Source organism: Bidens hawaiensis, unplaced genomic scaffold (assembly GCF_021521415.1).
Source record: "Bidens hawaiensis isolate Kalapana, Puna unplaced genomic scaffold, B.hawaiensis_p1.1 tig00028610_1, whole genome shotgun sequence".
Taxonomy (NCBI): Eukaryota; Viridiplantae; Streptophyta; class Magnoliopsida; order Asterales; family Asteraceae; genus Bidens; species Bidens hawaiensis.
Genome location: NW_027494690.1, coordinates 141331 through 154914, shown reverse-complemented (window position 1 = coordinate 154914; position 13584 = coordinate 141331). Strand labels below are relative to the sequence as shown.

Sequence of the window (13584 nt, the reverse complement as noted above, 5' to 3'; positions counted from 1 at the left end):
TTGTTTCCTCTGATCACAATCACTTAAAGAAAAATTAAAAAATGAATAGTGTGCTACAAGAGTTTTTCAAATATACAGAAAAATCACTGTATTTTTTCTCTTATTCGCCCACAACACCTTAAACAACTCCCTACATTATAAAATCGTGCTCACAAAATTTTATGGCTACTTTGGAGCTTTGTTTTTAAGGTTGCATTCATCTAGTTAGAATGTGCATTTTCTCTAATGGGTTACCATTAAAAGTTTAAAACTGCTTAATAATGGCGTTTTATTATTTTACATCACTCAACAATGTTTTAAGCTTGGCAAGCCACACTCGTTCAGTAACGTGTCAAAATGGGTATGAGCAAAATTTGTTCGGGTCAAACCGGGTTCTGGTCTAAATAGACTTGGATTGAAATAAGTCGCTTTAGAAAAACATCAAATATAGTCACCCGCTTATTTTGCTATGACGGCAAGTAGGTTATATGTTGGGGGTGGTCGTGGCGGGTATAGATGATGGAGGCAGCAACGATGGTCTCGAAGTGACAACGACAACAAAGGTGAGAGTGTTGATGACAAGTAGTCGCTGAAGCAAACAATGGTCATGAGTAATGTCAGCTTGTTTTTACCCGTTTTAAGTTTAACAATTTTATAGGAGTCATATGTTTTGGCATGTTATTTAATTTGAGTGGTCTCAAAATGACATGTTATAAAATTTAAGTTGATTCAAATGAACCTAGATGGCAACTTATTTCTACCCGTTTAAACTTTAACCATATTTTTGTTTGTTTGATGATGGAAAGATCGGTCAGTACCCCCAATTGAGATTGCATTCATCGGTACCATAGAGAAGAAGGATCCCCCCCCCCTCCCCCCCCCCCCCACACCCCTTCTTTATACCCTAAGTCCCTAACCAAGCTAGTCATCAATCTCATGAGATCGATGTCAATTTAAACACTTTGGTCTTTGTTACGTGATTGCCTTCTTTACGTTATTTAATATTTTTGTCAGTCATGGGTCTCTCTCACGTGTTCCAAATCACTTATTCTTAAAACATATTATTTTATGGGAAAATTCTCAAAATAAGCATTTATGAAAACAAATTTCTAGTTTTAGGTATCATTTGCAAAAAATTCCAGAAATAGGTATTATAAACTAGTCGTGACGAGAAGTTTGTAGAACCAATTAAAACTTGCCGCGTGCCCTTAAAATAACCATAACGAGCACGTTCACTAATCATTTACTCATCACGATTAAATAAGTTTCATGCCCCGTAATCAATGCCAACGAGTAATTCATAAGTTCTTTAGTCGCGGCGATTAAGATGGATTATTAAAAATCTCATGTCGATATTGCTTTTACATTTGAAACAAACCGTTTTTAGCATTCAATGGAATCTCATCAACATTCATATAATTTAACCAAAATTATATCTATTAATAAAATTTGTTCATTTTTAGACCGAATGTAGTGGGGCGTTTTGGAGGGGGAGCCCCAAAACACCCGGCTACCCCCTCCCCCCCCCGGGGGCATAGTGGGGGCGTTTTGGGCTTCAAAGAGTCTTCGAGCGTTTTCTACAAAACGTTTGAAGGGGAAGAAGGTGGGGACAAGGATGTTTATAGCCAATGGAGAAGAAGCCGCAAGGAGGGGGCGTTTCCCCTCGGCCACTACGTTTGGTCTTATTAATCTTCCACATTCGATTCCTGATATATATTCATAATCAATTAAATAATACATCTCCCCACACACAACCACATTAAAATTATAAGATATTGGGTGAACAGTGTACATCAAATACTTTATTTTTTTATATAATTTGTGGTATGAGGGAGTGATGGGGACTTCAATCTAGAAATGAAAGTTAACATCACATGCTTTCCTTATAATTTGGGTATGCGAAAGAGAATGGAGACTCAACTATGAGTGCTCTAATAAGTTGATTTATATGTTATACGCATAAACTTTTTAGATGAGCAATCACACGTCTGATATATGTTGGTAAAATGTAATCAAACTTTATAGAGCACACACATAAACTTTTTAGAGGTGTTTTTCTGATTATTATTAAAAAAAATAACACTTGATATATACGTAAATTTTACTTTTTTTTACCAGCGAACACACACTTTCTACTTTAGTAACTTTACACGTATTCTTCTTTAAAAATTTTCAAAAATCTTTAGAATATTTTAAACCCGCAACCATTTGGTTGGAATGTACATAACTTTACCACCAAAATGTCCTCCTGAGTAGTACATAATATTAAGATAATTTTACAATTCCTCATATAATTTTACAATTCCTCATATGGTATATTTGTTGGAGCTATTAACAAACAGATTTGTTGACCCTTAGGGGTTGCTTGGGATTCCTTATTATAATTTTTTAATAAGTTAATAATTTACAAAAGCGTAACTTATTAACTTTTCCTTTCACATCAAAAGCAATCCCAAACATTTTCTTTTTATTTTTTTTAAAGTTAATAAGTAATAAGTTGATGAAAATAAGCAATCCCAAACACCCCTTTAAGATTAGTATAAAATAAAGGTTTTCGTATAGTAAACATTCCGTATATGACTATACGAGGCGTATAAACCCCCATATAGCCTCCGTATAGCTCTATACGGAACGTATAAGGCTCCGTGGATGTACAGGGGGTGGGGGCCGGGAGAGGGGTGTCAAACAGCCCTTTTATAAAACCCGACCAATGTTGTTCGTGGAACTTAGACATGTCACAGGCGCGTTATGTGGGTCAAAACCATGGTTAACTAATTCTTCAATATCCAAGACTTCAAGCCATATAATAATATAATATATTAATGTAACATATGGCCACCATTGATTTAAAATATTCATCAAACATCAAACATCAAACATCCCACCTTCTTCAACCTCTAGTCCTCTACAACTTCCTACAAGTTACTTACAACACACAAGTTATTATTTTCTTCTTGTAACTTTGTAAACACCATTTTCATAATTCGATGTTTGATCTAATAATCAACCAGGATGACCAAATCCAAAAGCTTCTTTTACAACTTGGTCAAACCCTTTAAGCACAAGTCAACTAAAGGTAATGAATAATGATCATTTTAAGGTTTCATCAAACATATCATGATTTTGTATGTTTTTTAAGGATCTTGGTTTTTATGTGTTTGTGTTTTTGGTCATTAGAAAGTCAAGATGTTGAACTTGAACAACTTGCTGCTCAAGAACAGAAGATTTTTAATTTTGAAACATTAATTTCTGCTACTAAGAATTTTCATCCAAATAATAAGCTTGGTGAAGGGGGTTATGGCCCTGTTTTTAAGGTACAATTCATCCAAGAGTTTTATCTTATCTTGTTTTTATTATTATTAGTTGAAAAATTGTATTATTTTTTAAGGTACAATTTATTCGAGAGTTTTATCTTATCTTGTTTTTATTAATATTAGTTGAAAATTTTAGGCAAATTAGTAATAAATAATCCCAAACTGGTAGATAATAATTTCAACTTTAAAAATCACTATCAGCGGTCCTAACTTTCAACTATTTCTGTCTCAATGGACTCTGTTAAAAAACATTTAACGTCGTTATGTGTTTTTCCGAGTTTCAAACCGCTGTTTAGGGCTTTTGATCGAAAGAACGATACGAGTTGACCAATGTAAAACTTATCTCGAAACGGTGATCCAAGCGACGAAACAATGCTTCAGTTCAGGTGTTTGAATTTCCAATAACAAAAATCAAGTCATTTGAATCATCGTTTCGAGATAAGTTTTACATCAATCGAATCGTATCGTTCTTTCGATCAAAAGCCCTAAAACATCGGTTTGAAACTTGGAAAAAAACTTAACGGCGTTAAGTGTTTTTTAACGGAGGTCCGTTGAGACAAAAATAGTTGAAAATTGGGACTGCTGGTAGTGATTTTTAAAGCTGAGATTATTATCGGCCAATACACAAAAGTTGGGATTATTATTTCCAAAATTTTAGTATTTTAGGTCATGTAACTTGCTAACTTATCTTGTGTTTGGGATTGCTTTTCTAAAATTCTAAAACTTGTTATATTTGTAACTTGTTACCTTGTCTTGAGCCAATGCTTGGTTGATGATAATTTATTTGTGACTTTTGTTTTTTTCAAATTAACAAGTTTTATAAGTAGACTAAAATTGATCAATTGTCCAATTTGATTATTAGGTTTGGAATTTCAATAATTAGATAATCACTTTTAAAACTTGTTTATTGGTGTAGACGAGTGTAAACGAAGTTTGGGTGGGTGGGTGGGGGGGGGTGGACAAGTATTCGAATCGGCCAAGTATTCGAATAAGTTTGGGTGGGTGGGTGGGGGGGGTGGACAAGTATTCGAATCAGCCTTGAAAAACTCAAAATTCAATTCTAAGCGATTCGATTTCAGTAATTTTCAGTAATCAAATACAAATTTATGATGTTGGAATGTTCAAGTCAATTCCATTTGAAGTTTGAATTCAAGTAATACATTTTGTTTTTTTATTATATATACACACACATGTTTATCAAAAAAGTTATAAAAGCTTTATATTTTTAAAGACTAAAAATTGGAAGTTCATTGTTGATTGTTAATTCATAATATTTTTATCAATTTTTATGTACATTAATTCGATGTTACCACTTTAAAATATTTTGGGTGTTACCACTTTTGAATATTTGTGATGTTTTTGAATGTTGCAAGTTTTAACGTAGTGGTTGTTTGGTGTTTCTTGATTATTTAACAATTTGGTGTGTTTGGATGTATAGGGGAAGTTGGAGGACGGGAGGGAGATAGCCGTTAAGAAATTGTCACACTCATCCAAACAGGGGAAAAAAGAGTTCACTAACGAAGCCAAACTATTAGCTCGTGTGCAACACCGTAATGTTGTAAATTTGCTGGGTTATTGCGGTAATCCTGAGAAGCTTTTAGTGTATGAATATGTTGAGCACGAGAGTTTGGACAAGTTTCTTTTCAGTAAGTCATTTTTTCTTGTATTATTTATCACAATAATAATATATATTTTTTTGAATATAGTTTTTTTAAGAGGTTGGTTTTGTGATCGTGTCATGTGTGCATTTAAAATAAAGTTTTGGTGAATTTTGACCGGTTCCATTCTAAGCTATATTTATTTTGATTTGACTCGTTTGATATAAAACATAATAAATCTTACGTATTTCTTTGCTAGCTATTTTGACGTTGATTATGATCTTCTTGGTTTACAATCAGAAGATAAAGTCGTACTAGATTGGAAACAAAGATATGACATAATTCGTGGTGTCGCACGTGGCTTGCTTTACCTTCATGAAGATTCACATGACCGCATCATTCATAGAGATATCAAAGCTAGCAATATTTTATTAGATGAAAAATGGATACCAAAAATTGCGGATTTTGGTATGGCGAGGCTCTACCCTGAAGATCAAACTCATGTTAACACGCGTGTAGCTGGCACCAAGTACGTTTTTACTATATTTATTAAAAATTAGTGTCTCCTTAAGCTAATTTAATTGTTAATAATTACCAATTTAAACAAATACATTTATTTCCATTTTCTTAATGACAATGTGGCAAAATAGACTTGTTGGGTAATAAATATCTTTAGCAATGTTTTTTCTTTTTATGATTTATGGATTTTGACATTTTTGCCCTTGGATACAGTGGATATATGGCACCTGAATACGTTATGCATGGTACTCTATCAGTAAAAGCAGACGTGTATAGTTTTGGTGTTGTGATTCTAGAGCTCATAAGTGGTCATAAAAACTCGACTTTCAACCCTGGCCCTGAATGCCAGAATTTACTAGATTGGGTAAAAAAACGAGAATTCAACTTATTATTCTACGGATTTCTATATATTATTACGGTAAATGTTCAAGAAATGATCGAACGATATATTTTACAGGCATATAAACTATACAAAAATTGCAGACGCCTTGAAATTATGGATTCAAAACTGGCCAAGTCAGCAAACACGGAACAAGTTTCTGCGTGCATACAAATAGGGTTACTATGCACCCAGTCGGACCCGAAACAACGACCCACAATGCGCAATGTGGTATTTATGCTAACAAAAAAACCCGGTACACTAGACGAACCAAACCGCCCAGGAATCCCGGGTACAAGGTACCGGAGATCCCAAAGATCCGCCACGTCATCCTCGACAGCCGGGACGTCGGATGCATCGAGTTCTCATACATCCAATGTCACCACCACTTCCACCACTATGGTTACTAGTACCACTCACAGGTCAGCTGTGGTGCCACCGTGGTCTGGTTCTTCTACCGCCACGGGTTCGGGTTCATCTGGTCATGACAGTTTACATTCGGTTAGGTACTCAAGATCAGATCCTCATGGTAAACGTCCCATGATTCAAAATTGATTTAAAACATTTATTTTTTAAATGATTAAGAGATTCAATTTTATAAATATACAAAAGTGAGAGGTAGGATTGAGATAGATAGTAGATGTAGTTAGGACTGAGTGTACATATTTTTAGTGTTTGCTTTAATATGTTTTGTGTTACTATGACAAAAGTATTTGTAGTTTTCAATGCCCATATAATATTAAATTTACTTTTTAAGTTGTTGTCTATTAGACTATGTGTAGTGGGGGTATAAATTGGGCGATTTAGGCGAATTTTTGAAGGAACACCCCTCCTCCCCCGGCAATAATAGAGGCGATGGGGGGAGGGGCGACGAGAATTTGTCGCCTGGTTGTTTCTTTGAATATTATTATATTTAGTATGTGTGATATATATATATATATGTGTGTGTGTGTGTGTGTGTGTATTAGGCTACAACACCACTACACTCATAAAACAAAATTTCCCTCTCTACTGACTGGGCGTTACATGTCAAAAATTGCCACCGTTTTGTAGCCACTTTATTACACATAGCCTTAACCCATGTGTTGTAGCTTTCGGTTAACTAAAAAGTGTATTACATCATGGACTCATGCCATCTCACGCAGACAATGTATTAAGTTTTAATTAGCCCATCCTTTAACTATCACGTTATGAGTTAGCAAGAATTAAAAAACTAAAAATAAAATACTGATTGGTTGTCACAAGACCTCACAACCCAAAAAGCGAAGATGGTAGGTGTTAAGACTCATTGGTATACACCATGGAGGGTCATTGGGGGAGCTGAGGTGGCACTCGTGAGACGCTTGGAACACCATACTAGTGACATGGTGCAAATGAACACGCTTATGCCGGTCATTCTCCCACTAACCGAATTAGTTTTCTTTGTTTAATTTCTTTTTCATTTCTTTTTGGTTTTCAAAACTATAATATATATAATCGAAAACCCTAAAATCCTATGTGTCGCGATGTGGTCGCTCCCCCCCTTTTATGGAAGCCACCAGATTTCTTGATTTTTAAATGGAGGCCTCTCATTTATTTAACCCAAATTCATGAGTATGGCTCTTACCAAAACCAGATAGCTCTTAAACAGGTTATAACATCTTATTAAATTAAAAATTATTCTTACCAATTATTTGATATGAAAATCCTATAAAATAGGGATATACTAAAATTTAATATCCAATTTAAAAAGAAAAAAGATATTATTTATAATTAATAAAAAATTTTATAGTAAAAAACATAAGCGGATCATGGATCACCGAGTCCAGATAGCTTTTAAACACGTTATAGCATATCATTTATTTATGAAACTCTTTCATCATCAAACCCTAAGTATATTATTAGCTTTCTTACAATAAAGAAAATTAAAATAAAAAAATAAACATTAAAAAATGAAAAATGTAAAACAATCATTCTCTCAAGCCATCAGATTGTTTTATTTGTAAATGATGGTTTCTCACGCATTTGACCCGAATTCACGGGTAAAGGTCTCACTAAACACAGATAGATTTTAAACAGGTTATAACATCTCATTATATTAAAAATTAATCTCATCAAATATTTGATATGAAAATCCTATAAAATAGTGATATACTAAAATTTAATATCCTATTTTATTTAAAAAAAGATATTATTTATAATTAAGAAACAATTTTATAATAAAGAAAATAAACAGGTAATGGGTATCACCAAACCCAAATAGTTTTTAAACCTAATTATAACATATCATTTATTTGTGAAACCATTTTATCATCAAACCTTAAGTATATTAATTATTAATTTTCTTACAATAAATAAAATTAAAATCCAAATGTGTGTGTGTATATATATATATATATTTATATAGGAAGTGGATTGATGCTAGACTGTTGCTATCTAGTCAAAAACAATATAAATCAGTGTCCTAATCACCTTAAACTAGTCAGGGTAAGTAGGGTGTCGAACCACGAGGAGTGTAAAGTGTAAACGATTCCTAATATTATGAAGTGAATTCTATCAAAGTGCTGATCACACTAGCAAACAATTTAGTTGTATAAGAAACGAACAAGTACTCAAGATTCAGTCAATCAAATAAAGCAAATCACACCCGGGAATCCAAGTAAGCAATCAAACAACAATCTCATGCAACTTAACAGATTAACTATCTTGTGTCAACTACAGACTGACTAACCGGTTAAACCTTAGGCATCCACGCTCGCTAACACACGGCACTGGTTATCAAACGGTCCCTGCCAGTGTGACTCAACTAAGGGCAAACGTATGCTTTATTGCAATTAATAGGTCAAACAATCCTATGAGCAATTATTATAGCAATCGACAAACTAATCGTTCTGATCGAAATAAACCTAAACCGACTGATTGTACGAACATACTAAACATCAATACTCATAGATTAACATCAAAACAATTACAATTAGTTGTTCTAGTACATGAGAAATAAACTGAAAGATTATAAACTATACATCCCGGGTATGACTTGAAGGACTAGCCGCGTATCGGTATCTCTCGGTCCTCGGTTATGATCTGGTAGGCCATGTATAATGCTTAGAGATGATTGGAAGTGATGGGGGCTCTCTCTTCTGCTCTGAAAATCGCCTGGAAGGTGAAGAATGGCGTCTAGGGTCGTCCAAATGTGTTATATAATAAAACCCTAACTTTCACGATTCTGGGGACCATCGCGTAGCGCGATGGCCTCCTCTCCTGGTCCATCGCGCTACGCGATGGACCAAAAGTCAACGCAGTCTAAATTACAGGGCATCGCGCCCACCTTCAACACCCATCGCGCTACGCGATGGGCCTCTTTTCTCAGCAACTTCGTTTAACTGCCTCGGTAAGCGTGCTGGACATCCCGGGTCTTCATTCCATGCTCATACAGGTCCAAATTAAGCGCGTTAAGTACCTGTGACCTGAAACACAATAAACATGTATGAAGTACCAAAGTTCCTAAAATAAACGAGTAAAACAAATACGTTAACCCAAATAAATATGTACAAATAAACTGAACATCATGGATCTTGTGAGAAGTGATATTATAGCGAGAAGAGAATCTGAACCATTGATTTGTTTAATCAATGGTAAACAAAAGAAATGGCAAATTCGCAAATACAAACACATGTGTATGACATATTTATAATTAAAAAGGGCGCATATGTCTTTTGTGATGTAACCCTTTTTAAGCTATACATTAATACATTTAGCGGTTTCATTTTTTATGCTTAATCATTGTTTATAGTGTCATATATAATTTTACTATTTTATTTCTTTCATTAAGCTAGACATTACTGTATGTGAAAATTTTATAATTATAAGTTATTAGCATGATTTGCTATTTATTATATGTAGTTTAATATAAAAAAAGAGTTTAATTTGTACTGTATAAGTGATATTTTGAATTATGCATGTGTAAACTATATTGTGTGTAACTTCATATATGTATTGTGGAGGTGATATTTCGAATTGTGTACGTGTAAATTTTGTCATGTGTAAGTTCATATGTGTACTATGTAGGTGGTATTTCGAACTTCGTACGTGTAAATTTTATAACATGTAGGATCATTTATGTGTTATGTAGGTTCATATATGGGTTGTGTAGATAACATTTCGAATTGTGTATTCGTAATTTTTATTTTCTGTAGGTTCATATATATACTGTGCAAGTGATATTTTAAATTGTGTATGTGTAAATTTTAGTGTATGTAGGTTCATATATGTACTGGGTATGTTGTATCTCGAATTATATACGTATAAATTTTATCGTGTGTAGAATCATTTTATGTAATATGTAGGTGGCTTTACGAATTCGGTATAAAGTTGAAAATATTTCTAGATATGGTTAAATTTGAAATTTTATGATGAACGAATTAATCATAGATTAAAAAAAAAAACAATTTAAAACAGAACGTAGTTTGTTACTTACTTATATTAGTTGATAAACTAGTATTCGAAATGCATCAATTATTTCATGGTAAATGGAACTAGTGAAAAAAGAAACAAAAATTAATCCATACTAACTAAATAAGATCTAGTGGTATAAATAAATTGTAACTACAAATCATAAAGTCTGGATATTAATATTTTAGATTTTATTTAAGGATAGATTAAAAATAAATAAATGATGAATTATTTTAATCTACCTATACTACCCTTTTATTTATTTATTTATTTTTTCTTAAATTTCATTAATAACAATAAATGCAATACATTTTCAACCATTGATTAATCATCTAATGGTAGAGATCACTTCTCGCTATAAGAATCACTTCTGAAATGAACCTAATCCTATATATATATATATATATATTAAAAACGAATAATGTAACACAACCCCGTAATACGGGGATAAAATCTAGTAATATAAATAAATGAAAGAGTGGAGAATGATGGAAGCAAAGCTTACGTGACGAATGATATATAACACATGGCCTAAGGGGATACTGCCCTGCCTTTGGCACCCCCATCAATTCTTGCGTCGCAGTGTTTGGGACGTTATCAAGCCTATATGGCACCAATAACACCCTCTAGTTAGCCCACAACACACAAAATTACATAAAAAAAAGTTAAGTGAAGCATGTCACACATATGTTTTTTCTTGGACCTATGGATTTTATTTTCAACGACAACGTGGTTGGTACTCAAAATTAAATTATGGACCATGTCATATTTGAGAATTTCACCTTTTGGTTGGTGTGAGTCAGTCCACAAGTCTCATCAATTGTAAGTTGTGACACATCTCATCTTTTTATAATTGTTAGTTAATGAAGTGTTAAATAAAGAAAAAAATTGTGATATGGTGTTTGATAGATATAATGCAAGTTCGATAAAAAAAAAAAAAGCGGATATATAATTGTCTCGTAGAGTCGTAGCACCATGACGATAAAACAAGTAGTCTTGAATGCATAATCTCTCTCGAAGATATAATCTATTTATCAACAAGTAAAGACGGAATTTGTGTTAAATATAGGACTAGCAAGTCATTCATGATTTGAAATATAGGATTTGTTTGGTTTGCTTTTTTGGGTTCTTGACCAATACAAAATCCAAAGCTGAACCGAAATTTTGTTTGTAAGAAAACGTAAAACCAAACGTCATATTTAATTAGGTTATGTGTTTTTTGTATTATATCGGTTTTTCAGTTACATATTGATTTTTTCGGTTTGGTACAAGTATCTCGATCATTAGGCACAAACGCAACACTATGCCTGACAATGCACCAGGTCTTTTGTTGCAAGACAACCGAGAAATGGCTTGAATCTCTCAATCCCATTGCTTGAGGAGTTCAACAACTGGTTATTTACTTGGTAATCAACACAATTTCCCTTTTTAAGTATCAAATACGAAGATTATAGAACTAACTTACAAGTGCTTTAACACTTTCAATACGAATAGTAGCCTGTTAAGTTTAGTAATCATAACTTGTAACTATTTAAGAACAAATATACGGACTTACATATGTATGAAACAAATGCGATCTATTTGAGATTAATCGCATATTCACTTCTATAACCAGGTATTAGCCATATCACAAGCGTGTGGCAACCTGAACTTGTATATTCCAGTTACGCGTTACTAGAATTACATAGGAGAACTCATAAGTGAAACCACACTAGCATATCATCCGTGTACAATAAATTCTGATGATACATTAAGATAAATGAGAAAAAGTTAATCATGGTGTCACATGATCACACACTATAATCACAATCCTTCATCATACATGTCATATGAGCTTTATATGAAGTTGTACGAGGTCGTATGAGTTGTTATAGAGCAATAATGTTATACGATTCGTATGGTCAAATGTTTATATAAATCATAGTTGTTGCATAAGATGTTATACAAACATATATATTGACTATGTGACAAGTGTGTGACAAAGACATATGACCCATAAAACCTTTTTATCACAATAAGAGATGCTTGATGGGGTGTGTTGCCATGTTGCTATAGTACCAGTAGGGGCCTAAACGAGTCGATTTGAGCTCGAGCTTGACTAGACTTGTTTTGACTTACGAGACCTCGAGCTTGCCTCGTTTTAATATCTTTTTTCTAATGCTCGAGCTCCGCTCTTGAGTTTTTTCAAGTTCCCGCTCAACTCGTTTATCATTTATTAATTAAATTATATACGTTTAAAATATTCTTACATTTTGAGAAAAAAAAAAAATAACACGAGCCTAAGCTCAGCTCGATCTCGGCTATGTAGTGTGAAACTAATACATTTTAGTCCAGAAGAGATCAAACTTAAAATACACAGGCCTTAGGCTCAAATTATTTCAAACTTTCTATCAATCCGAACTTGAGTAACTTGCGAGCAGCTCCACCAGTAAGTACTAAGTATTGCCCTTAAACGAGTCAAAGCTCGGCTCAAACTCAATTGTGTAATATGAAATCAATAAATAAAAGTTCAAAAGATGTCAGACTTAAAAATACACAAGGTTCGGGCTCGTGCTTCATAACTAAACGTGCTTTATGTTTGAATCGAGTTCGACTCGTTTCAATCTTTCTATCGATCTGAGCTCGAACAACTCGGTTCTTTAGATCCAACGGTTCGGGATAGAGGTGGGCAAATAAACTGGTTAATCGAACCGACCTCGAAAACTGAACCAAAACCAAACCGGTTTGAAACCGATTATGTAGAAACCGGTTTGGAACCGATTGAAACCGTAGGTTCGGAATCGGTTTGTAATTTTCTCCACCAAAACCGGTTCCAAACCGAAACCGGCCAAAACCGGGCAAAAACCGTTCAAAGCCCGAACCGAAACCGATTGTACCATTGTAAGAAACCCGAACCGAAACCGACCGTACACCGGTTTTAACCTTTGTTGACCATATCAAACCGGTTTTAACCCAAACCGGTTTTGATTTTTAAACCGGTTTGTGCACCTCTGGTTCGGGCAATACTACTCGTAAACGGTGTCTCTCAGATCTACACGACAGATCACCGTGTGAATCGCTCTCTTAATAATAATAATAATAATAATAATAATATTAATACAAAATGAGTGACGTGAGGTTCCGAATAACAGAATATCCACCGCCACGTCTTCCCGTATATCTCACTCTTCTCTTCACAACCATCACTCACTTTACATTCGCCAACCTAACCTAACCTAACCTTACTCTCTCTGTAAGCATAATAATCTCTTTATATATACATACATATGTATGTATATATATATATATATATGTATATGTATACTTCAGTCTAGTGTAAGAATAACAATTCGTTAACATTATTATTACAGGATAATTGAATTAG

General features: G+C 33.7%; 1 protein-coding gene across 1 annotated transcript; it reads left to right on the top strand.

Annotated features, from left to right (window-relative positions):
- The first annotated feature begins 2919 nt into the window (after positions 1–2919).
- On the top strand, positions 2920–6515 carry LOC143577461 (cysteine-rich receptor-like protein kinase 43). Its single transcript, XM_077061289.1, has 6 exons — positions 2920–3055; positions 3157–3293; positions 4732–4939; positions 5192–5420; positions 5624–5774; positions 5868–6515. Exons 1-6 carry the CDS (start codon positions 2992–2994, stop codon positions 6342–6344), a joined length of 1266 nt encoding a protein of 421 aa, XP_076917404.1. The 5' UTR covers positions 2920–2991; the 3' UTR covers positions 6345–6515.
- The last annotated feature ends 7069 nt before the right edge of the window (positions 6516–13584 follow it).

What these genes read in the sequence shown, in the direction of transcription:
- LOC143577461 (XM_077061289.1), top strand. Translation starts at nt 2,992, where the DNA reads ATGACCAAATCCAAAAGCTTCTTTTACAACTTGGTCAAACCCTTTAAG. An exon ending in GTTATGGCCCTGTTTTTAAG is followed by an intron (nt 3,294 to 4,731) that starts GTACAATTCATC and finishes TTGGATGTATAG; the next exon opens with GGGAAGTTGGAGGACGGGAG. An exon ending in ACGCGTGTAGCTGGCACCAA is followed by an intron (nt 5,421 to 5,623) that starts GTACGTTTTTAC and finishes CCTTGGATACAG; the next exon opens with TGGATATATGGCACCTGAAT.